This window comes from Rhinolophus hipposideros (assembly GCF_964194185.1).
Source record: "Rhinolophus hipposideros genome assembly, chromosome: 6".
Classification (NCBI taxonomy): Eukaryota; Metazoa; Chordata; class Mammalia; order Chiroptera; family Rhinolophidae; genus Rhinolophus; species Rhinolophus hipposideros.
The window spans coordinates 75,347,820-75,374,117 of NC_138052.1; the positions used below are offsets into that span (position 1 = coordinate 75,347,820).

General features: G+C 35.5%; 1 protein-coding gene across 4 annotated transcripts in view; it reads left to right on the forward strand.

Annotated features, from left to right (window-relative positions):
- The window catches only part of ZDBF2 (zinc finger DBF-type containing 2), a 30,843-nt gene extending 14,890 nt beyond the window's left edge, over positions 1-15,953 (forward strand). For 3 of the 4 annotated variants that reach the window (XM_081052713.1, XM_081052714.1, XM_081052715.1), the window contains one exon: positions 4,062-15,953. In XM_081052713.1, coding sequence (XP_080908839.1) covers positions 4,062-11,175 — 7,114 coding nt within the window. In that variant the 3' untranslated portion in view covers positions 11,176-15,953. The remainder of the gene's footprint in view (positions 1-4,061) is intronic. The other variant, XM_081052716.1, reaches the window with a different exon arrangement.
- Positions 15,954-26,298: the final 10,345 nt, after the last annotated feature.

Sequence of the window (26,298 nt, forward strand, 5' to 3'; positions counted from 1 at the left end):
GTTTGTCTTTGCTTTTAAGACCTCAACACTTTTCGAGAGTGCAGGCCGATTATTTTGTAGGATATCCCTAAATTTGGGTATGACTAATTTTGTTTTCTCATGATTAAACTTAGGTTGTGCTTTTTGGGCAAAAACATTAATTATAATGGATGTTGCGCCCTTCTCAGTGTATCAAATCAGAAGACCCATGTCTCATTGCTGGTGATACTTAGATCCCTTGATTGGGGTGGCTTCTCCTTTGTAAAGTTACTATCTTTCCCATCATAATTAATAAGACTAGTATGGGAAAGTACTTGGAAACTATGTAAATATCCAGTTGCTCTTTTTACTTTCACTTTAATTTAAGCATTCATGGATTATTCGTTCTTGAAACGGTTATTACATATATTACTCAGAATTCTACCATAAAGAACTTTTTCATTCCTTCATTTATTCAGTTTATTTATATCATTCTAAATTTTTATACCATTATAAAATCATGGATATGTCTCTTACTCTGTGGGTTTTCATCCATTATTATTATTTTGTTGCTCAAATTGTGTATGGAAACTTTAAATTTTTGATAGACACTTCCTAGAAGGCTATACCAATTTATATACAATATACATACACACTAATTGTATATGAGTGCTCATTTCCTGTCATTCTTGCCAACACTGGAATTATCAACCTTTCTTTTCTCCCCAACATAATAGGCTAAAAATATGTATGTCTTATTAGCCTTTACTTATGAGTAAAATAGAACTTTTCTCTTTATTTATTAGCCATATATATTTATCCTATGAATTGTTTGTTCATATACTTTGCCTGTTTTCCTATTGAATTATTTGTATATTTTGGATTTGTATGCAATATTTATGGATAGTAGTCCTTTGTATTTTAAATGTGTTTTAAATGTTTGCTCAGAATCTGTTATAAGTCTTTCAACTGTGTTTGTTATCTTTTACAATAATAGAAATTTAACATTTAGATATAATCAGATCTAAGGGGAATTTCCTTCTCTGGCCTTTTTCATGCCTTTTTCTTTATGCCCTTGTTTCTTCTTTTAAATATTTTTAATCTATTTTTTTTATATGTGGTATGAGGCAGGGCTTCTACTTATGTTTACAAATGTATATCAGTTATCTCCATTAATAGAAAATATCACCTGTAACATAAACTAAATTCCTATATTTGTGTGTGTATCTATGTCATTATATATTTGATTTTGAATACAGTTTTCTTTCCTTGAGTTTTTTAAATCCCATTCCAACACCACTATTTTTTTTAATTTTAATTTTTTAAAAAAGATTTTATTGGGGAAGGGGAATAGGACTTTACTGGGGAACAGTGTGTACTTCCAGGATTTTTTCTCTAGGTCCAGTTGCCATTGTTAGTTGCAGGGGGCGCAGCCCACCATCCCTTGTGGTAGTTGAGGAGTCGAAGCGGCAACTGTGTGGTTTAGAACCCACTGGCCCACATGGGAATCGAACTGGCAGCCTTCGGCATTAGGAGCACGGAGCTCCAGCCACCTGAACCACCGGGCTGGCCCCAACACCACTTTATTTAATCATGTTTATAGCTTTCTAAATTATAGTTTGTTACACTTTCTTCTCTCTTGCCTCCTTGTTTAGACATTGCAGTTTTTATTGTTGTTATAATTATTTTAGCCTTTTTAAAAATCAGCTGTTGGTTTATTTTTATTTCTTGTTCATTGGTTTTTCTTTTTTAAAGTTTATTTCTTCAACTTTCTTGGGGGAAGAATTTGGTTATTTTTCTATCTTTTTGAATTAGGTGCTCATTTAATTAGTTTGTGTTTACTGATTCTTTTTTAATGGAAGGTTTAAAAGTGTGACGTTTCCATTTTGATCACATCTCATAGATTTTGATACATAGTTTGTATTTATAGATTGTTTAAAAATTTTCCCTTTTTAGCACAAGAATTATAGAAAAGAATGGTTTTTAACCTTTAGTCATTTGATTTTTGGAGGGCTTTCTTTTTGTTATAAAATTAGTTTAAAATGAGTAGAAGTACAGATTGTAATTTAGTTAACTGTAAACACACACACACACACACACACACAAATACAAATGCAAATCAAAGCATCTAGATGATGATTCTCACTTAACCTTTTTGAAATTTTGCTAACTTGTTGGATTTTATGATTCTGTTTCTTTTTCTTCCTTCCTTTTTTTTTCTTAGCCAAGTGTTACAAATTGGTTTTATTTTGAGAATGTTGTGATAATGTTTAAGACAAATGGAGATAATCTACCAGGGTTCTGAAAAACTAGGGTAAAGTGATTATTGTACTGTAATTTTATTGATTAGAGTTCACAAATATGAAAAATTATGGAAATTTTTTTCCTCATCATGATACTATTTTGATAACAGGGTTAACTTTTATTTTATAAATACTGAAAAACATTATTATCTCAATATTAATTATGACAATATATTTTTATGGGAAATAAAGATATAAATATCAAAAAACATCTTAATATTCATATATTTTTATGGGAAAGAAAGCAATAGTAATATTTATGACATGTTAAAAAATTTGCATGTGGCCAGCACATGTATGCATATTTTCCTAGACAATTGTGGCACCTCTCTAATTGAAAAATATTTAATGTATTTTCAGGTGTTACCCTATTTAAAGTTTATTTATTTATGATTTTTAATAGACTATTTTTGAGGACAGTTTTAGATTTACAGAAAAATTGAGAAGATTGTGTAGAGAGTTACTATATATCCCCCATTCAGTTTCTCTATTACTAATATCTCACAGTAGTATGGTACATTTGTTACAATTTATAAACCAGTGTAATACATTAACTGAATTTTATAGTTTATTCGGATTTCCCTAGTTTTTACCTAATGTTTTTTTCTGTTTCGGGATCCCATCTAGGATAATCATGTTACTGACTTGTCGTGTCTCCTTAGATTCCTCTTGGCATTTTAAATTTTGATAGACATTGCCAAATTGTTCTAAATAGAGATTAAACTAAACTATCTTCCTACCAAGAATTATTAAAAATGTCTGTCATTGCACCCTGACTGTGTTAAAATAACAGTAGTTAACGTCTGTGAATGATTACTATTTTCCAAGCTTTTAAAAAAATGCTGTTTACATATAACAACTAGTTTACTTCTCAGAACAATCTCATGATGGAAAATAGTCTTATTTATTTATTTTTTTTTGGAGAAGGAAACTAAATCCTAGAGGGTTAAGTAACTTGTGTTAAATTTTTTGTCATTTACTACTCTGATAACTGAAAAATGATATATGGCTTTATTTACATTTTTTTCATGTTTAGGAGCCATTTGTGTTTATTAAGTAGCAATTGATAGAGCTACCTCCATCTTCTGCACTGATTACCTTCCTGAAATGCATTATACAGCCTGGTGTGATTGCTTTGATTCTTTGTTCTCTAAGAATCTTGCCCAGGATAAAAAGAAAATAACATTTATTATGCCTTTATTTTAACATTTAAAACAGGTATTAGAATATTTTTATGATTCTGTCCCTTGCTTTTTTTATTTAAAAATTTTTTTTAATTTATTGGGGTGACAATGGTTAGTAAAATCACACAGGTTTCAAGTGTACAATTTTATAATACATAATCTGTATAGCATACATTGTATGCTCACCACCCAGAGTCAGGTATCCTTTTATCACCAGATAGTTACCCCCTTTATCGACTCTTCTGGTAACCACTAAGCTGTTGTCTGTGTCTATGAGTTTTTATTTATTTGTTTGTCTTGTTTGTTGCTTTCAGTTTTATATCACACATATGAGTGAAGTCATGTGGTTTTAACTTTTTCTGTTTGACTTATTTTGTTTAGCATAGTAATCTCAAGATCTATCCATGTTGTCCCAAATGGCACTATTTCATCTTTTCTTATGGCATAGTAGTATTCCATGTATATATATACCACATCTTCTTTATCCAATCATCTATCGAAGGACACTGGTTGTTTCCGTGTCTCAGCCACCGTAAATAAAGCTGCAATGAACATCGGAGTACATATATCTTTATGGATAAATGTTTTCAGATTTTTTGTTTCCCTTGCTTTTTAGATCAAGGCAAAATGAGAGACTTCTTAGGAATACTGCATCACCTTCTGAATACTGCACCACTGATGATTCTGTTCCTGAAGAAATGACTAATGATGCTCCGGGAGTCAGAGGAGAGAGAGCCACCAAAAGTTTTGAACCTATTGAGGAGTTATATGCTAGACCTAGTAAATCTCAAGAGTATATACAGGGTGTTCCAATTAGGCCCTCAGTTATTCAAAAATTGGAGAAGGGGCAGCAGCAGCCCTTGGAGTTTGTTTATAAAATTGGGAGTGGCCTGAAAGAATTTAATCAAGTAGGTATCGGTCAAGCCACAAATAATGGACAAAACTTATTATGTCCATCAGTGATTTCTACTGCGCCTGCTAGTCGTTTACCTGAAAGTTCTTATGGTCGACCAGTTACAACTAATACTACAAGGTTACCACTAGCAGTCCATTTGGATTCAGTTATTAAATGTGACCCAAACAAAGTTGACAGGTACCTTGAACAGCGAGATAGGAGCTCTAGAAATCCTATGCTCTCATCCCATCTGGAAACTTCTTCAGTTTTATATCAGAAACCTGAAGAGTCAAATAGGAAATCTGTGTGTTTCAATTCAGATAAATTGGTTATTCAGGAAGATGTGAAATCTCGGGGTGAAACTTTGTCAACTGGCTTTAAATCTCATGGATTTATGGGTACTGAAGGCTCCTTAAAATTTGAATCTCTTTCCAAATTAGCCGTAAACCCAGCAATCAACCTGAATAAAACTGATATACCTTCTAATAAAGGAATCTTTGAAGATGCCATTCCAAAGCACCATGAGAAATTCTTTTCTAATATGGATCATACCCAGGAAGTAAAGCATTTGGTTTTTAACAAGTCAGCCTTTTTGAAACAGAAGAGCTCAGTGAGCTCTGAAATGAAGTTTGCTTGTGGCTCTCCTCAGTCAGTGTCTGATCAACCTGAAGAGGCTTCACAAGACCTTTGGAGTGAGGAGCAAATTGACCAAGAAGATAAGAACTATGAATCAAGAGGTTCTGAAATGAGTTTTGATTGCAATTCCTCTTTTCATTCACTGACTGACCAATCTAAAGTGACTGCCAAAGAAATAAACCTTTCAACAGAAGTACATGCTAATTTGCAGCATAAGAGTAATAAATCTTGTGTTTCTGATATAAGTTCTGATTGTGATAGCCCTCTTCAATTGGCTACCAACCGAACTCAAGTAATTGTTAAAGGTGTTAGTGTTCAGAAGGCAGTGCATATTAGCCTGGTTGATGAAAGCTATGATTCTAGTGATTCTGAGATGAATTTTGATTGTGATACCTCACTTCAGTCAACTGATGACTGTCCCCAACAGCCTGCAAAGGAAGTAGACCTTCCTAAGGAGGCACACATTTACTTGGTTGATAAGAACTATGGATCCAGTGGCTCTGAAATAAGTGCTGATTCTATTTTTTCACCTCGGTCAGTGGTTGACCGACTCCCCGTGGTTGTCACGGAAACAGAACTTCAGAAGAATGTTCACATTGGCTTGGTAGATATGAACTATGGATCAAGTTGTTCTGAAACAAGTTTTGATTATGATGTTTCTTTTCAGTCAGTAGTTGTCCATCCCCAACTGGCTGTCAAAGAAAGAAACCTAAAGGATAGGCATGTTTACCTGAAGGATAACCATAAATCTAGTAGTTCTGAAGCACATCTTGATTGTGATCTCTCTCTTGAGACAATGACTGATGAACCTCAGAGGGCTGTTGAAGAAATAAATCTTCTGAAAGATAAGAATGACCTTGTGGATATGAACTGTGAATATTATTGTTCTGAAATGAGTTTTCATATTGATACTCAATTAGTGGCTGACAAACCCCAAGTAGTGGTTCAGGAAGTAAATACTCAAGAAGTAGCTACTGACCTGCAGAATAAGAGTGCTAAATCTAGTGTTTCTGATCTGAGTTTTGATTCTCATGCTTCTCTTTATCAGTCAGCTAATGAACAACCTCATGGAGCTCTGGGAGAAATAAATGTGAAAGAGTTAAATGTTGACATGGAAGTTAGGAGCTACGGGTGCTCCAGTTCTGAGTTGACTTTTGATTCTGATCCCCCTCTTCTGTCAGTTACTAAGCATTCTGAGCTGGATGTTGAAGAAATAAGAAAAAAGCACATTAACCTGGAAGATGAGAGCTATGGGTCAAATAGTTCTGAAATAACTTTTGATTCTGATATTCCTCTTTGCTCAGTAGTTGACCAATCTCACGTAGCTGTTTATGAGGAGGAACCTGTTAATCTGGAATATAAGAGTAATGAATCTTGTGTTTCTGAAATAACTTTTGATTCAGATATACCTCTTCATTCAGGGACTGATCAACCTGAAGTAGCTGTTAAAGAAATAATCACTCAGAAAGAAGACTATGTACACTTAGGAAGGAAGGTTGATGAACCCAGTGGTTTTGAAATAAATTTGGATTCTTATGTCCCTCCTCATTTAATGACAAATCCTCATGAAGTAGTTATTAAGAGGCTGAATCTTCAAAAAGAACAGGTACACTTTGAAAGTAAGAAAAATGAACCTAGTGGTTTTGAGTTAAATTGGGATTATGGTATTTTTCATTCAGTAATTGGACATTCTGAAGATCTCATTAAACAAACAAACTTTCGGAAAGAAGAGCATGTTCACTCAGAAAACCAGGGTAATGCACCTAGTGTTTCTGAAATCAATTTGAAATCTTATATTTCTCATTTAGTGACTAAGCATCCTGCCATGACTGTGAAAGAAATAAACCATCAGGAAAAAGAACACGTAAACTTAGAAGAAAAGAGTAATGAATTAAGTGTTTCTGAAACAAGCTTGGATTTCGCTATCCCTCTTCACTCAGTGATTCACAAAGCTGAAGTAGTTGTTAAAGAAACATGGCTTCAAAAAGAAAAGCATGCTAAATTCCAAGATAAAAGTGCTGAATTTAGTGCTTCTGAAATAAATTTAGGTTCTGATGTCCCTCATTATTCAGTGACTGAACCTCAAATAGCTATTGAAGAAATAAATGTTCAGAAAGAAGAACGTGTTGTTTTAGAAAACAAAAGTGATAAAAGTGGTCGTTCCGAAATAATTTTGAATTCTCATGTCCTTCCTCTGTCAATGACTGGAAAACCTAAAATACCTGTTTTGAAAGAGGACCATGTTGACCCAGAAGATGAAAGTACTGAATCTAGAGGTTTGGGAATAAATTTGGATATTGATGCCCCTCTTCAGTCAGTCATTGACCAATCTCAACTAGCCCTTTTGAAGGAAAAACATGTTGATCTGGAAGACACAAACAGTGAATCTAGTGATTATAAAGTAAGGTTTAATTCTGATGACCGTCTTCAGCCATTGACTAATCAATTCCAGGAAGTGATTAGAAAAACAAACCTGTGGAAGGTAGAGGATATTGGTCTGGAAAATAAAATAGATGAACCTAATAGTTCTAAATTAATACAGGATTCTGATGTTTCTCTTCATTCTGTGCCTGATCAACCTGAAGCAGCTGTTAAACAAATAAACCTTGACAATGAAGGTCATGTATACTTTGAAGATAATAACAGCCAATATAGTGGTTCTGAAATGAGTTTGGATTCGGATTTCTTGGTTCATCCAATAGTTGATCAATCGCAAATAAGTATTTTGGAGAAGGAGCATATTGGGCTAGAAGATAAGCACAAGCACAATCCATCTTGTGGTTCTGAAATAAGTTTTGATTCTGATGATCCTCTTCAGTCAGTAGCTGACCAGGTTAGAGAAACTGTTAAAGAAATAAGCCTTTGGAAGGATGAAGTTGATGTGGAAGATAAGAGTGATAAATCTAAGTGCTTTGAAATTATGTATGATTCTGATGTCCTTTATCAGTCAGTGGCTGGCCAAACTGCGGAAGTAATTAAGGAGATCAACCTTTGGAAGAAGCATGTAGACTTGGAAGGTAAGACTTTCAAATCTAGTGATCCTAAAATAAATTTTGATTCTGATGGACCTCTTCAGTCTGTGGCTAATGAAATTCAAGAGGCTACTACAGAAATAAATCTTCTGAGGGAGGGACATGTTTGTCTGGATGATAAGGGCTATGAACCCAATGATTCTGAAATAATTTATGTTTCAAATGTCCCTTTTCAATCAGTGGTTGAGCAGCCACACATTTTGGAAGAGGAACACACTACTTTGGAAGATAAGAGCAGTGATCCTTGTGTTCCTGAAATAAGTATTGCTTGTGATGATCCTCTTCAGTCTGTGGCTGACCAGCTTCAGAAAGCTGTTAAAGTAATAAGTCTTTGGAAGGAAGATCATATTTACCTGGGAGATAAGAGCTATAAACTAGGTGATTTTGAAGTAAGTTACGATTCTGATGTTCACTTAGTGGTTGATCAATCTCCTGTGGCTGTCAAACAAATAAACTTGCAAAAGAAGGATCATAATGACCTAGAAAATAAGAACTGTGAACCTACTGTTTCTGAAATAAAATGTGATTCTGGTATTCGTCTTCAGTTAGAAGTTGACCAACCTCAAGTGGTTTGTAAAGAAATAAACCATCAGAGAGTAGCACATCTTGGCATGGAAGAAAAGACTAGTGATTCTGAAATAATGTCTGATTCTGATGTCCCTCTTCAAATAGTACTTAATGAAGTTCAAGTGTCAGTCAAAGAAGCAAATCTTCAAAAGATGCTCTTTGTGGACCTGGTGACCAGCGATAGTGATTGTGAAATGATTTCTGATCCTGATGTCCCTTTTCAGTCAGTGATTGACTCACCTCAAGTAACTGTCGAAGGAATTGACTGTATAAATGCAAAAACTTTTGATTTAGAAGGTGAGTGCTATGAGTGTTGTGATTCTGAACTGGGATATGTTTGTGAAGCCTCTCCTCGATCAGTGTCAAACCAATCCAAAAAGACTTTCAAAGTAGTAAATCAGAAGAAAGATTATATTATTCTAGAAGAGTCAGGCTGTGAGTCTTATGGTTCTGAAATAAATTTTCAAATTGATGCCTCTAATCAGTCCATGACTTACCAATCACCAGGGTCTGATAAAAAAATGTCACGGTATATTGATACAGAAGATAAGAGCTGCGAATCTAGCAGTCCTAAAAGAAATTTTAAATGGGAAGACACTTCTCAATCAATTACTAATCAACCAAAAGAAGCCAGCTTTTGGAAAGATCTAGAAACTGTAGGTCTAAAAGATAAGAACTGTGAATGTAATGTTTCTGCAATGGACTGTAATGCCTCTTCTGAGTCAGCGATCCTGCAGATGGCTGATGAAGATAACCCTTTGAAGTTAAAATATACAGATCTAGAAAGCATGAATTGTGAACCTTGTGGATCTGGAATGAATTTTCAGTGTGATCCTTCTCTTCAGTCTGACACCGACCATCCTCAAGAAGTTGTTAATGAAATAGACCTATTTAAGAAGATGTCTTTTGACCTGAAAGAGATGAATCATGATTCCCATTCAAGCTCTGTTCCTAGGGTTGACTCTATGAGGAACCGGAAGAAAGCAAAGGGAGTCATAGAAGATAGTACTGATGAACCAGTTCTTGAAGCCTTGCCTCATGTCCCTCCTTCATTCGTGGGGAAAACGTGGTCTCAGATAATGAGAGAAGATGACATGAAAATTAATGCTCTTGTGAAGGAATTTAAGGAAGGTCGTTTCCACTGTTACTTTGATGATGACTCTGAGACCAGGAAAGTAAAAAAAAAAAATTTGAATGAAGAAAAAAAGATTACCTCGGCTGACCTTAATGACACTGCATTAATTCAAGTTCTATTAGACTGTGATGATCATATTGATGACTTTTCAGTAGCCTTAGATAAACCTAGCCATCATCCTACAGAAAAGAGGCCTTATGAACAAACATGGCGAGTGGCTTCTCGATGCCAGGCTGTAAAAGTTAGCCATGGAACTCAAACCAATCTTCTGAGTTACCTAGTGACGAAAAGAATAAGTGGACAAGAAGACTCGCCAACAAGGAAGCGTTTACTTTTACACAATGACAGAAAACCAAAAAAAATCAAAATTGGAACAGTTGAATTTCTTGAATCATGTACTAACATTTTGAAGCCTTTGCACCCCAATGCCTTAGTCTACGTTCTTTCTTCAAATATTAAGCTGAAGGAAGGTGAATCCTTCAATTTCTCTAAAATGAGGCACTGTATTGACACAAATGATCAGGATTTTAGCCTACAGTACAAATACAAACAGAGTTCCTTTAATTATTATGACCCATTGAATAAACAAATTGTAATTAATCCTCCTCTGAACATAGAAGTACCAGAGTCTGACAGGAATAACTGGGTTCAAATTCATTTTAGTGACTTAAACTCCAGTGCAGGAGATGACGATGCTCATATACAAAGCTGTACTATCGTACCTTTTATGACACTGTCAGTAAGACATGAATTGATGTCACACGAGGGGGCCAGTGGATCTTCTGTGTTTCTGGAAAAAGCAGAGATCTTGAATTCTAGTGACGTTCTAAAGGAAAGTAATTTCCAGTTAACTCTTTTAAATGGTGATGTTGCCAAAATCTCGCCAAAATCAGTTAGAAATAAATCTTCAGAAAGTAAAAAGAAAGTTCAGAGAAGGAAGGTGACAACTAATAATAATCCTGGTTTTCCCAAAATGGTTTACAGACCAGTTATTCTCCAGCGAAAAACCAGAATCACTTCAGAAAAACAGTCAATTTGGATTCGGACTAAACTAAATGATATAATTAGAAAGTATATTTCAAAATACTCTGTTTTTTTGCGTCACAAATATCAATCCAGGAGCACTTTTATTAGAATGCATCTTAAGAAGAAAAAACCTGATGTCAGTAGGTTAAAGAAGGCAAAGAGACCGGCCAAGATGCTTTCGAACTCAGTTTCATCAGCTGGTTCTGAAGAGAAGTTAAGAGTCATTGAGAGCTCTTCTCCCAAGCAACTTGTGCAGGATTCTTCCAGCAGTGCAGGAACTAAGAAGAATGGTAATAAAAAACTCCCGAGGAAAAAACAAAGAAAGCGCCCTAGACCTGTTAAAATATATGATTTGAGAAGTTTATATTCTCAGGTGCCATATTCTGATAGAATGATGACTCGATTATTACACAAATTGTTAGTTAGTAAGGCAAACTAGAAGCATTGGTGGTAAAGCTAGTTGAGGATTCAGAACTTCAGTTGAAATATATTTGGTATTTAATGCCCATAGCTTTCTCAACTTTGGTGAAAAGATTAACCTTCAACTATTTTGCTATAGACATCATTTTCAGAAATTTTATATTAATTTAAAATTAGTGTTTAAGATCCTTTTTTTATTTTAAGATTCAAAAGACCCTTTGTCCATTTGCTATAGAAGAGCTTCATCTTAATTTATGTTGCATAATTTAGCACAGTGTATATAATTTTCTCCCTCAAATCATGTTCCTCTTATTTATTTTTTATGATTGTATCTCATGGTCAGCAGGTTATAACATTGCAAGATTGAATATGGCAAACATGAAGTGCTAACTAATTTTTACTTTTTAAAAATTGGAACAGTGAATATGTACTTATATTCAATGTGTTTCAGAGTGGCATTGTCAATATCGTATTCTAACTGGATAATTAAAAAGAAACTATAATAAATTATCTCAACTTTTAAGTGGGGTTGACTTAAATAATCACAAACAAAATATAATTTACTTTTAAAAGCATTCCAGAGAATGAGATTTCATAATCTTTAATCCAGTGTTAAAAAAACTGCCTGGTGGTTTTATCTACATAACACAAACTCCTTCTGCTTTATTTAAAATGGATCTGCAAGTCTCTTAACTTTCCACATTTGGACACAGGAACATATACAATCTCTGTAATATACAATTTCTGTTTTTCTTTAGCATTATTATATCTTAAGAAGAAAATGATCTTGCCAGTGTGACTATACTTTTTACCACCTTTATTCCCCTCCACCTGAAGGGTTGGTGGTTTAATATGAAAATACAGGTTGTCTTATGGCCTTATCTCTTAAAAATATTTCAGACATTACCATATCATTTTGTAATAACTTGAACTGAAACTATTGGTTTGGTAATTGGGGCAGACCGTTAATTGTTGTCATTAACAGATTATTTTTAATCTTAATATTTGAAATGGTCTAATAAAACTGACAACTTATGTGGAAGCCCATCTTGGAAGTGAAAAACTGTATTTGTTCATTAATTTGGTTTTCCTTAAACTTGCTAACGATTTTAATAGTTTAAGTAAAAGATTTTAAGATACGCAGTTTAGGTCTGAGGTCCTCAGAATATGTTTAGATCTTTTATTCCGGGCACTGGTTCGGCTGGTACCGATGCATCCAGTTATCCTGCTAAGCCGAGGATTCTGGATCCTTTTCTGTCAATAATGTTAAAGGAAAACATGAATTTCAACTATATTGTAAAAACCATATTTGATTGAAACTATATTAGTGTACCATGATTTCAGAGATAAAAATGTGTTACCTTAGAATTAATGAAATATAGTGTCGTAATAGTTGATTTCTAAATGTAGTTTTATTTCAGGGGCCATTATTTAACCTGGGGTATGTTATGATGGTGTTATGTTCTAATTTCTTTACTTCTAAATTTAAAACAATAATTATATTGAAAAAAAAGGACAAATAGTTATATTTTCAGTTGCAAGGCAACTTGAACCTGGTCTCATATGCAAACATTTCAGTTTCCTTTCTTAAAATATCACAGTGGGTCATTAGTTTAAAATAATTCCCCAATTTTAATTTTGGAGGAATACTGTCCTACTGATTAGGAAGTAAACAAGCAGCTAATATATAAAAATACTCTTTTTGTGGGTATTGGTGTCTTTTTTTCCTATGAAGTAGATAGACATAATTCCCTTAAGAACTCTTAGGAGGCATGCATACTTTTAGTATAAGTTTTAAAAGTGAGATTTCATATGGAAAAATGTACCTATGTAATTATGATGTATCATATCTATTGTGATTACATCATGCAAAGAGGACAGTTCTTATAATTCAAGTGATTAAAAACTTAAAACAATTTACTACCTTTTCACATTGGAAACTCTTCTAAGTTCCATTTTTTTTGAAAGGAAAAAAGTTTATATTTAAAATTTATATTACTAAAAATATAAAAATAATACAGTCCTGATGTTTTTTGAAAACATTTTGGAAATGTTTACTTAGTTCCTATAATCATTATTATTTTAGACAAGCTTGAAAACTTGAAATTGTGAAAATTATCACTTAAGTTGAATTAGAAATGAATTACTTTCAGACTTTGGTAGGTTACAAGATGTGCCCCTTTGTCAAAATGCATTTTGGCTTCATTTGCAGATTAGATAAAACAGTTGGATGTTTTTTGTGTATTTAAGAATGCATTCAGTTCTTTTAATAGTGAAAAATTGAATTACAGCCACAATGAATATTTTAATCTTGTACTTGTTCAGTATCTTGCATAGATTTCTATTATAATTGTCCCAAGTTATACAGTATGTGGACAATATTGTGTAAAGTGTGTTTTGCATTTGTGCATTTAAATTATTTGTGTAAGTAGGGCTTTGAGTGACACTTTTTTGGTAAAGAGAAACTATATTTAAATATTCAAACAATTATATATTTCCATGTAAAACTAATGTGAAGACTAATGTATTTTTTATAATGCAATTTAAAGAGTAAATTTGTTTTCAAAGTTATCAAGATAAAATTTATCAAATATTGAAATTTGTCTCTACTTTCTCATGTTAGGAACTTTTTCTGGAAATACTTAAGGAATTAGAGAATAATGAAAACAGAAGTTCATTTTATAAATCATCTTAGCGATAATAAGAGAATATAAATGTTGATGCTGGTGAGAAAATATTGTTTAACCAAAGATATACAGGTTATGCTCAATGGAGTAGTTATTTCAAAGGATTAAAATTAACCAACTATTTATCTGTCTGATGGAGTGGTGGGTTAGCAACTTTTCGCTTTGTATACCTGTATTGGAAGAGTCAGTGAACAGGATTGAGTTCGGGAGGCAGTATCTGTATCATTATTTGACACCTGCTGGACGAGAACTTGGATGTCTCCACTACCACAGTATATGTTATAAAGGACAAGAAAACATGGAAGAGTGTATGTATGTCCGTGAGGTAGGTGCCTTTGGCCTCAGTAGTAGGGACTTCTGGGGTTTTTTGGTCCAGGATTACATTGTTAAGATAAATTTAACAGCCTGCTCTTTATAATAAAAAATTATCAGAGTAAAAATATAAAATGGAAGTCCATTGTCCATAAAGGAATTTTATATAAATAGAAAGAAAATATGGACAATTAATGAAAAATCATGTAATTAAAGAATTATACATCAAAATGTCAATTTACGAAGATGGGAGGCTGAGGAAGAATCTCGACATTTCCTTATACTTTGTTTAGGTCCTAAATATTAGGGAAATAATACAGTTAGTATGTTTCCTTTGTCCTTATTCTTTATATGTATAGTTAAAAAGTTCTCCCAATCTATTTCGAACTATTTACCTTAAGGGATAGGCATAGGATCAACTATAGTTTCTTGCTGAATCTTTAAGTATGAATTTACTTTTTTCCTATCTTTATAATTTATTACATGCATTTTTTGACATGCATTTTATTTTTTAAGTTTTTAAGCTGGACGTGTGTGTGTGTGTGTGTGTGTGTGTGTGTGTATGTACACATCTTGAGCCCTTACTAAGTGCCAGGCATTGTTCTAAGCTTTTAACCTGTATTATCTCATTTGATCTTCAAAGAGCTCTTATGAGTTATCTTCTGTAACTGTCACTAAATAGCAGATGAGAAAATTGATGCATAGAGCCTCAATTTTGGGATTACTAATGAGTCGTTATTTACTCTAATCAAATGGGGATTACAGTTAATCCCCATTTTCATCTCCAGTCCCTTTCCACCAGTTATCTTCTGCCTGTCTGTACAGTTTAGCCTTTTCTGGACATTTCATATAAATGGTATCATGCAATATGTGGTTTTTGTGTGTACCTTCTTTCACTTACCATGTTTTTGAGGCTTCTTTCATGTTGTAGCATGTCTCAGTATTTTGTTCTTTTTTATTGCTGAATAGTATTTATAATTAGTTTTTAATGAAGCCGGTAACAGAGTGCTGGTTTCCTGATAACAAATATAAACGTTGTTGTGCTTGAGGCTGGCTGTTCGTCTATGCCTCTCATACCTGTTATCCTTGATTACTGCCCCTATTCCGAAACAAACAAGCTATCTGCCTTTTTGAGTGCTCTTACTGATACTTGAATGCTTTATGCTTCCTATGTCTTTGATTCTTATATTCCCTTTACTGCCTATCGTGGCATTCGTTTTACTGTGCATTGTGAATTCTCATTTTCAGTGTCAACACATTAGTATCTTCAGTCCTTTCGCCATGGATTGCTTGCAGGTAATCTAACTGAGAAGCGTGTCCAAGCTGTCCATTATCCTAATCTACACATTCTGTAGCACCAAGAAGTGTTGATGATGGTACTTGTCATGGTGAACATTCTTTTTAAAAATTACTCTCCTACATAACCACTGTCACATCATCACAATCATTGACAAAATTAACACTGATGTAACCCTCTACTCCACATACCTTCAGATTTTACAGATTGTCCCAAAGTAACCTCTGTAGGTCCAGGATTGGCTACAGCATCACACACTGTCATGACTCCAGTTTCCTTCAGTATGGAGCAGTTCCTCAGCCTTTCTTTATATTTAACAACTTGACATTTTGAAGTGTACAAATCAGTTTCTTTGTGGACTGTCTTTCAATTTGAGTTTGTCTAATGTTTCTTTATATTTAAGCTTTTTGTGGGGGTGGGGGGGTGCAAAAATTTTGTGGACTTCTCAGTGTATCATAACAGCAACCATGTGATGTCTGTTTGAATAAAAGTGGTGATTAAAGATAATCCAGTCTTTGTCTTTATCTTAGAAGAAAAGCTTTTCATAATTTGAAATTGGGGGCTGTCATAAAGCGTGAGTTATCAACAAATATTACAGTTTTTTGCAACTGAATTTTGAGGCAGTTGTGATTATGAAAAATTTATATATTTGTCATCTAACTCATCATAGATAAGTCAGCAACTTATTCATACATTTAACAAATATTACTTATACCCATACTCTGCCTGGCCCTCTGGTGATTACCAAGGATCCAAGCATCAACCAAACAGGTCTCTCGCTTCCTTTCATTAACTATATGAGTGAAAGAATTTTAACAGTGATAAGTCAGTGGACTTGTAATATAATTCTTACACTATCAAAAGATCATGAATAAACCTATAACAGGATACTGCTATTGGGCATTGAAACAATTCCTCAACTTAATGTACTGAGACCTGTTGCCTTTCTCATCATTGTCTGCAAAGATTGTTTTCCTTGTTTGCATTATTAAGAATCGTCTCTCCCCTTTGTTGGTTTGATGCACCAAGATGGAGTGTTACATAGACTCAGTTACCCATTTTATCACAGCATGGGAATGATTTCCTAAGAACAAGTTGGTATATTCATCAGATGTTTAGTTTTTGACTTGAGATATTGTCAGCTCTTTTGAACTGGAAAAATAGGGGGTTTATTTTTGTTTGGAGAATTGTTATTACTAGTCATTTAGTATACTCACACTAGTCACAGATAATGAAGTAAATGATATTTATCATCCATTGAGCTGCAGCTATTTTACAAGGTGAATGACTGAAAAATATGAGTTCTAACATGATTTCACTTTACCAAATGACACCCTCTCACTGGGTTTTACACGGTAGCCTTCTTACATCTAGGATATATTTAGATCAGCATTTGAGGTAACACTGATGTCTCTATAGAATCATAGAAACCACGTGACCCTTATAATTTTTAGGTTTTCACACTGGGCGTTCTGCCTGACACATCCATGATGTAGCAGAATTCTTCTTTCTGGTCCTACAGAGAAAGAAGCTCAAGTCTGATATAAAATGTGGTGCGACAGTTAGTGAGTCTTTTGAGAAAAACCACAGTAACCCAAAATTGTCCCGTGTAATCAGTAGCAATTGATAGTACTTTGACCGAGGACATTTCTTCAGCTGTCTTGGGTGATCACATGAGATCATAAAACAGGATAGTTACAAGTGGCAGAATAAAAACAACTAAATTTTAGTATTACCTGTAATCAAGGGGCCCCTTTCAAAGCTGATGATAGCCATTTTTAGTATGTTTGGATTACCTGGTTAAATTAGCACTCAAAATTTTATTTTTTTCTATAACAGCTTTATTGAAGTAGAATCCATATGCCGTAGAATTCACCCACGTAAAGAGTACAGTTCAGTGGTTTTTAGTATAGTCACAGTGTGCAGCCATCACCACAATCGGTTTTAGAACATTTTCATCAATGGAACCCGATGCACCTTAATGATCAATACACAGTTAAGTTCATTAGATTCATTATGCATTAGAAACCAAAAAGAAACCTCTGTGCTCCTTAGCAGTTGCCACCTCCCCACCACTTCCCCAACCTACCTCCATCCCAGCCCCTGGCAGTGACTAATCTACTTTCTGTCTCTAGAGATTTGCCTGTTCTGGCCATTTTATAAAAATAGAACCACACAACGTGTGGCCTTTTGCGACTGGCTACTTTCACTACTTAGCATAATATTAAGGTTCATCTATGTTGTAGCATGTAGCAGTACTTAATTACTTTTTATTGCTAAGTAACATTCCATTGTATAGATATATCACATTTTATTTATCTGGTTATCAGTTGGTGGGTCCCAGTCCTGATTTCCTAACGACAGATCTGGTGTCACCTCCCAGGAGGCTTTTCCTGGCTCACGGCTGTCACAGAATTGTGAGAATTTCCTTTCTCTGTCTACCCCTTGAATATAACTGAGGGCAGGAATGTGCCTTTTATTTCCGCATCCCTGCAAGTTGGCAATTGGCCTAGCTTGTTGATGCCCACCTTCAGCTGTTTCTTCTGGATGTCCCCTTTTGTACATCTGCATACCATCTACATTATCATTTATGGTGAGAGATTTAGAAAAGAAAGGAAAACGCAAGAATATTTGGTAAACATCCATGTTGTTTCTATTCAGATCACTAACATAGTTATTTCCTTCAAGTCACTTCCTTTTTTTTTTTTACAAAAGGGAATTAAATCTTGTAATAATTTGTATTCCCTTTGATCATCAATCTTAGCCATCTTCCTTTCCCTCTTCTTTTCCACTTTTTGAGGGAGTTTTTTTTTTTTTTTTAAGGAAAAGTGGCAAGAATGTGCCTGTGATTATTTTTAAGCATCCATCTCAGAAGGCTTCTGAACAAAAGCACAAAGCCCCCAGAGATGGCCAAGCATGGGTACCCACAGGGCACGTGCTCTGATTCAGATTCAGACAAACATTCCTATAGCTGAAGGTAATTTATATATATATGCATATATATATATATGGTTTGTGCTGAATTAAAGAGGTTCATAATTGTTTTGAAGAAAAACGGCCACTTCATTTTAAGTGTTAATTAGGGGTGACTAGCTGCTTCTCAGATAATGTTGATTATACTATTTCCAAATGATGTGGCTTAAGTTATGTAAATATAAACTCTGGAATAGGCATGTCCTTTTCAATTATGAAACAGCTAACTTTACTTGCCATAGGTGAGACTAAGAGCAAAACTTCCTTTTAGTTATGTGCAAGGTATGTAGTGGCAACAGATCTTTTGTATAACAGGGTAAGTGCTTAAAGTATTTAGTACAGATTCTGTGAATTAAAATTACTCTGGAAAGATCATAAAGCCTGACATCCTTCCTCAACCCCTGTCCAATGAAAAAATTCGGATTTAGTTTTCAGCAGAGGACCTGTCTTTCTCTTGGACATTCAGAAGTGTTTACATTATGTAGTAGTTAGGGCGTAGCAGTCATGCCAGGGTAATTTTCTTTTCCTTCTGAACCACAGTAAAACCATAGGGGAATCATTCAAATATTTGTTTGAGACATACGCGCATGATGTTAAGTGACGGCATTGAGAGCTCATCTTGAGTAAAGGAAGAGGGCCCATTCCTTAAGCAGAGTCCATTCTGGCTGTGAATCGCCCTAGCCTTCGAATGAATAAATGACCCTGCAGTGGGATCAGGAAGAATAACACAGTAGGCTCAGCATCATCTCTCTCACTCCTTTCTTGGCCACAACATCCTATTACAAAGTTTATTAACTGTTTACTTAAATTTGCTCCAACATCGGTCATCTCCGTTCCTGTGGCCACTGACCTAGGGTAGAACTTCATAATCCCGTGTCATGCAGGGAGGCCTGCGGGGTCTCTGCTCCCGCTCCCCACATAAGAATGCAGGACATGGTGAGGCCAAAAAGGAACACCCACGGAGCCATAAGAAGGGGAGTCATAACACTATATTCTCGCTGGCAGCGTCCACCTCTCTGCAGTCCGCTCTTGCTAGCCCCCATTTTATTGCTAGCATAGCCACGGCAGTTATATTAGTGGCCAATAGCTCACTGGTTACAGCTGACGGCCAACTAGCCACAGCTGATGGCCATCTGATCACAGTTGATGGCCATTTACTACCCGAACCAGCACCTTTCTATGTGAGGCCGAGAGCCTAGAAACTGCTTTCTGGGACTCTGTCCCCACACTCCGTGCCTAATTTATTCTAAAAGAGGTGGGGGCTTCTGAAATAGTGGAATAAAGACTTCTGTCAATCTTCTCCATAAAAACAATGAGAAACTGGCAAAAATTCTCACAATCAACTTTGTAAGAACTCTGGAAACTAACCAAAGGCTTGTAATAAAATGAGGAATGTTTATTTAAGAAAAAGTGCTGAATCTCAGTAACAACAGTGAACTTTGTGGCATTTGAATCTGTCCCGCTTCCATTACCCTCTCACCAGCTCCCCTGTAGCTATGAAAACCAGCAGCCTTGCAGCTACTGGAGGGGGCAGATCGTGTATGGAGCTCCTCAGAAAGTCCTATCTCCAGCACTTTGACACTATTTGACCTGTCTTGCAGCTCCCTGAAAAAGCTCCATGAGAGGAGTTGTATTTTTTGTCTGACTTTGAGTTTAATCTGTGGGAAAGCCCCATTCTTAGGACATTTATTGAAAACAGCCCATGGCAATCATTTAACATCACAGCTATGATACCTGTTGGGACAAACAGGAGCCTGGCCAAAACTTGAAAGGCAGATTTTGGGAATGAGATGTCCATTGGTGAATTTGAAAAGCTCTGATATATTCTTAGGGATCTAAAAGGCTCTATAAATGTGCAAGGGTGTGTGCATTCCTGCAAAATACTCTAGAAGACCCCAGTCTCTCACTTCAGTCTGACTAGAGTCCCTGCACAAGCAGGAAGTGAGAGCTAAGACAGAGTTGCAAACTGCCTGAGTGTCAAGGTCATACCCTAACACACAGAGATTCTCAGCAAAGGATGGAATACCTATTAGTTCAAGGCATTTAAGGAAATCTTTGACCAATCATTAGTTGATCACTAAGTTAATTGATTAGAGAATTCAGTAGGTATATACCACAGAGAAAAAGAATTTGTAGAATTAGTCTAGGAAGTTTGTTAAAGTAAAAAACAGAAGTAGCAGCAACAACAATAAAAGCAATAGCAACAGATCCTAAGGGTGACTCTGACTTCCAGAGTTGTCACGTTATATTATCTAAAATGTCTGGTTTTCATTAAAATTTTAAAAATATTTTCAAAGAAATGGACATATGGCCCATACACAGGGAACAATCTATAGAAACTATCCCTGAGGGGTCCAGATGTTGCACTTACTAGACAAAGGCCATATATATAATATAGATGTATAATTTATAATTTAAATATAGAAATTAATATTTATAAATAATATACATATAAATTACTAAAGGAAACCATGTCTAAAGAATTAAAGTATGAGAACAATGTTTCACGAAATAGAGTTTATCAATAAAGAGAAATTGGAAAAAAGAACCAAATAGAAATTCTAGAATTGAAAAGGTTTACATATATTTTTATATTAGGTTGGTGCAAAAGTAATTGTGGTTTAAAAGGTTAAAAATAATTGCAAAACCTGCAATTACTTTTGCATCAACCCAATAGAAAAGCCTATACATCTTGTCTTCCTTACTAGGTTATGTAGGCTCCTGAAAGATGGAATAGTTATTGTGTGCATTACATTTTTGTGTCTCTCAATATGTCTAGTGTAATAAATGATTTTCCTGCTTAGCACTTAGAATATATAATTTGTGAATATATATTTATTATTGTGTGCTTATCTTCCCCGTTATCTTGGAGACTTGAGAATGGAGCCTTGCCTATTTTATTCACCAATATCTATCCAGCATATGATTCAAATATCTGGCTGATAGTAAGTTTTCCAAAAGTATATGATGAATAAATTACAAACATTAATGAATGAAAGAACTATCATCTGATGAGCATCTGCTACATGTCATGCACTGTGCTGGATTTATATATATTTATCTAACTTAGTCTTCACGACCACTCTAGGATGGTTATCATTGTCCCTATAATCCAGTCACTGATTTCCTTTTCTTGGAAATGAGAAGGACCATTAGTAAAATTGGTTGGTTAGCATACTGTTAATTCGATGGTCTCTAGACCAGGAAATTCTGGGCCTCCCTGGTTCCTCCTAGTGAGTGAGTATGGTTAGTTGAGTGATTGGTTTCCTCCTACTCTTTGCAAATGAACATTCACAGAACTCCTAAAGTTCATTTGAGTCTTTACATAAGATTCATAATAAGGGAGTCCATGTGGGGCCCATAGGGGAACAACTCCACATGGCACCTAAGCAACCTTACACATACCTCACAGGTCATGCAGGCAAAGGCCAGAACCATAGCTAATGTGACTCTTGGCAGAATGCCTTGTTATTTGCTTTATTATTCCCCCAGAACACAACAGGATAAGAGGTCTGTGATGATGAGCTCAAGCTGGTCCAAGGCCATCACCCTTGAGTTTCTCATTGCCTTGGGATACTGCTGATGTGTGACATTTTCTGCCTGCCCTTTTGGAATATAGCTTCAGACAATACCCTCCCCCTCCAGTTATAGTCTAGAATTAGCTCCACAGCAATCGGATGTCCCGCAGGCTCCTCTTGTTTGGGGGCTCATGAATAACAGGGGTTTTGGCTACTCTTTTGCTGTCAATGTCTAAATCTAAAAAAGGCTAGTGTGTCTTTACCAGTTGAATCTGTCAGCTGGCCTTGGCTGTGATCTTCCTTGCTGCTGTGTGCTTTACAGGGCCTTGATCCCAGAGGGGGAGTCGTCTCAACCCAGTCTTCTGGGGTGTGTCTCCCTCACCTGGCTATGCTTTTCCTCCTCTGTGGGACTCAGCCATAGACTCTGAACTCCAGATCTTAGTTATTTCTCCTTGATGCCTTTTAATGCTCAAGGTTTTGGTGTGAGGTGCAAGTCACAATTTCAAAAATCAAATAGAAAAAGATTCTGAGGGTGGAGAGGGGAAAATTCACTGAAGGGTATATACTTGGAGTGGCAGCTTGCTTTTTTAAAACGATTGGCCTTGAAAAAAGATTTACACATATATAAATTATATATATAATTCATATATTACACAAATTATATATAATTGTGTATAAGAAACATAGGTTATGTTTAACTTTATTGATTATTAAATATAAAATTAATTTATATAATCCTGTATAGATTATATAATTTAATAATTTATAGGTATGGAATTTATGATTTATCATATTAATATATATTTCTACATAGTATTAATAATATAAATAATAAATATATATTTACAAAATATATATTAAAATTCAAACCCTAGCATTGGGATTCTGGAAGAGTTATTCTCTTGTCAATTCCCATGTAACTTTTGACTTCTTCTTATACAAAAGAGGGTTTCTTTTCTTTCTCCCTTGAATTTCATAAAAATTCCTCTCTAATAACTTGCCATTGCAGGATTGTGTGTCTGTGTGCATGCGTGTGTGCATATGTGCTTACGTGTGTGTGTTTTCTTAACTAGAAGAGAAGGGAGAGGGAAATTCCTCTTATATGGGAGAAAATTGTGTCATAGCGAGGTTAGATCAATTATAATCAGTCAACAATCATAAATGTTGAAGGACCCTTGTGTTCCTCAACAACATTTCAAATGTGCTTGTTCTGCACCCGTGTTTGGGGTGTTTGGGGTCACTGTGTTTGGGGACTAGCTTTCCTTTAGGCTAGTTATAAGGATACACCAGACACTTTTACTCCCTTCTTAGCTAGTGTGTTGTGATGTGGAGAGGTGTGGCCATCAAAATATTTATTTCTAGAACATCTCCAACTACCTGAAAGTCATTTGAAAAATTTACTTACTGATATTCAAGTCAGAGATGTTAAGTGACTTTTTTTTTTTACTAAAAACAAAAATGAAAACACAACTTCAAGAAATTTAAGGTTGCATATAAAATAAATGTACCTGTTTATTGTAAACAATTTTGAAGCTATGGACAAGCAAACTGAGAAAATTAAAATTGTCCTTAATTCCATCATCCAGAAATAACACAGTTGGTATTTTTGTGTGTGTTCTTCCAGATATACATTTTAATGGGATTATTCTATACATGGTACATGGAGTATTATTCCTAACTAGCTTTTCCTCCCACTAAATACATTATGAACACCGTTCCTTGCTGTTTTTCCACAACGTTCTTTTTAATGGTTAAACAGCATTCCATTACATGGATGAGAAAATGTTCATTTAAATGGTTCTAGATTGTTGTTTTCAGTTTATTTTTGTAAGTATAAAAACCCTGCCACTACTATTCCTTTGGATAGAGCCTGTTGAATATTCATGATTATTTTCTTGGGATAAATTCCTAGAAATGAAATTGTTGGAACAAAGCCTATGTGCATTTTTAATTAGTGCTTTTTCTAATATAGACCAAATTGGTTTTATAATTAGTTGTTTTACCAAAAAAATGCAGCAGAAATTTTAGATAGTTCTTTCTTATATTGGTCCGTAATAAGAAGCTGAAGCTAATTTTTGTGCAGTCATACTGTGAAAGAGAACTCCACTGAGGATAAGAAAGCAACATAGTACACTTACGCATTTTTCTGGAAGTCTATATTTTTTGTCTGTCTACCCCATTAGAAAGTAAGTCCCAGGAAGAGAAGGACTTTATTTCTGTTTTGTTTTGTTATTACTGTGTTTCCAGTACCTATATCTAGCACAGAGTAGCTACTCAATAAATAATTATTGAATGAATAAATTAATGACTCTCCTTTTTATAGGTGCTGTAGCTAACAGTACAAATTGAGGTCATTAATGAGTGCTTGATTTGCATGGTGTTAAGTAGAGGGCCATTGGTGGGGTAGTGGTGAGGCAGGAAATGCAAGTTAATTTTATATTGATTGGTAAGAAACATTTAATTATCGCATGTATCAGTTCAGGTCCTCCAGGAAGAAACACTGGGATAGAATTAGAAATGCAAAGGACTTATTGTGAAACATAGGTGTCCAATAAAAATGCCTGTGAAACATAAAGAGAGTGGGGAGCAAGAGTAGGCAGAGAGTATTTAGATGCAGTGTATGTCTGACACCTGTGAAAGGAGAGGAGGGGGAGGGAAAGGAGCAGTATTGAGTGGGAAGAGCCACAGACTATGGTGTAGTCTTGACCAGCCCCCAAAAGGGCTCCACTGTAAAGATATCTAATAGAAGAGTTCCACGTTGGGCAGCAATGGCTCAGTCACTGGCTGGGGGCTGTCCAGGAGTCTCATGGGCTCAGCTCACTTAGTGGCTTTTGAAGGTGTTACAGCTAGAGACTGTCAGCTAACTGTCCTCCTCACTGCTGACCAGCAAGTTCTTCTTTTTTTTTTTATTAAATTTATTGGGGTGACAATTGTTAGTAAATTTACATAGATTTCAGGTGTACAATTCTGTATTACATCGTCTATAAATCCCATTGTGTGTTCACCACCCAGAGTCAGTTCTCCTTCCATCACCATATATTTGATCCCCTTTACCCTTATCACCCACCCCTCACCCCCTTACCCTCTGGTAACCACTAAATTATTGTCTGTGTCTATGAGTTTTTCTTTCTCATTTGTTTGTCTTGTTCTTTTTGGTTTATATACCACATATCAGTGAAATCATAGGGTTCTCTGCTTTGTCTGTCTGACTTATTTCACTTAGCATTATACTCTCAAGATCCATCCATGGTGTCACAAATGCTCCTATATCATCTTTCCTTAACACGGAATAGTATTCCATTGTGTATATATACCACAACTTCTTTATCCATTCATCTATTGAAGGACATTTTGGTTGTTTCCATGTCTTGGCCACCGTAAACAAAGCCAGCAAGTTCTTCTTAAAGGGAGATCCAAGAGGCCCACCTCCATGGTTAACGGTTACCACAGTCCTCTCTTGGAACCATGCAGATCCACTTCTCCATACACATTTGGGGAGCAGCTTCGCTAGGCTTTGTTACAGAGTACTGCTTCTAAACTTGTATCTTAGCAGGCCATTTTACTGCTCTTGCAGGGATGGTTGCTTTTTGCATCGTATCGTATATGACATGACGAATGGATTCCATGGTCATGGGCCCACTACTGTACTTGCTTTGCTGTGAATTAGGATGGTTGACATGTGTGTCATATCATGGCTGCAGATCAGTTATCTTAAGCCCCCAGATCGTGATGCTGACAGGAAGGTTGAAGGCAGAAAAGATAACCCCTTACTTGAAATTAGTATCTTTTCCTTGGAGAATGAATCACTGGCCCTTCCAGGACGTAAGAGGTTCAAAATCATCAACTTACCACCAAGTGGCAAGGTGGTCCCCTTGAAAAGTCATGCTATACCGTGGGTTCAACATTGTTTGCAGGTTAAACATGTTCTTTATTGTTCTCAGGTTAGACATTCAGAGGTAACAGTATCTAATTGACCTTGATAAGTAAAAGTCCATATGGGCTTTGGGGCCCCTGTGTGGCCTCCATCTCTGACATGGTGGCTACTCTATTTGCATGCCCATCTTTCAGTTTGCAAGTGGTTGATGGTAAAGGCTGGCTAATGTCTACTGGCTAAATCATTTTATCTACTTGGTTGTTTATTGTATATTCTGTGGTGGGCATTAACATGGGAAACAGAAATATTTACACTTCGTGCCCATTCCCATATGTCCATCCACTTGCTTCTACCTCAGAATTCTTTGCTCCAAACTCCCAGAATTTTACTTCTGGATGCTGGACCAGCTTATCAGGCCATTCATCCTGTCCATGATCCTATATCTGTATTCTCACCTTGGACTATTTCTCCTTTCACACAA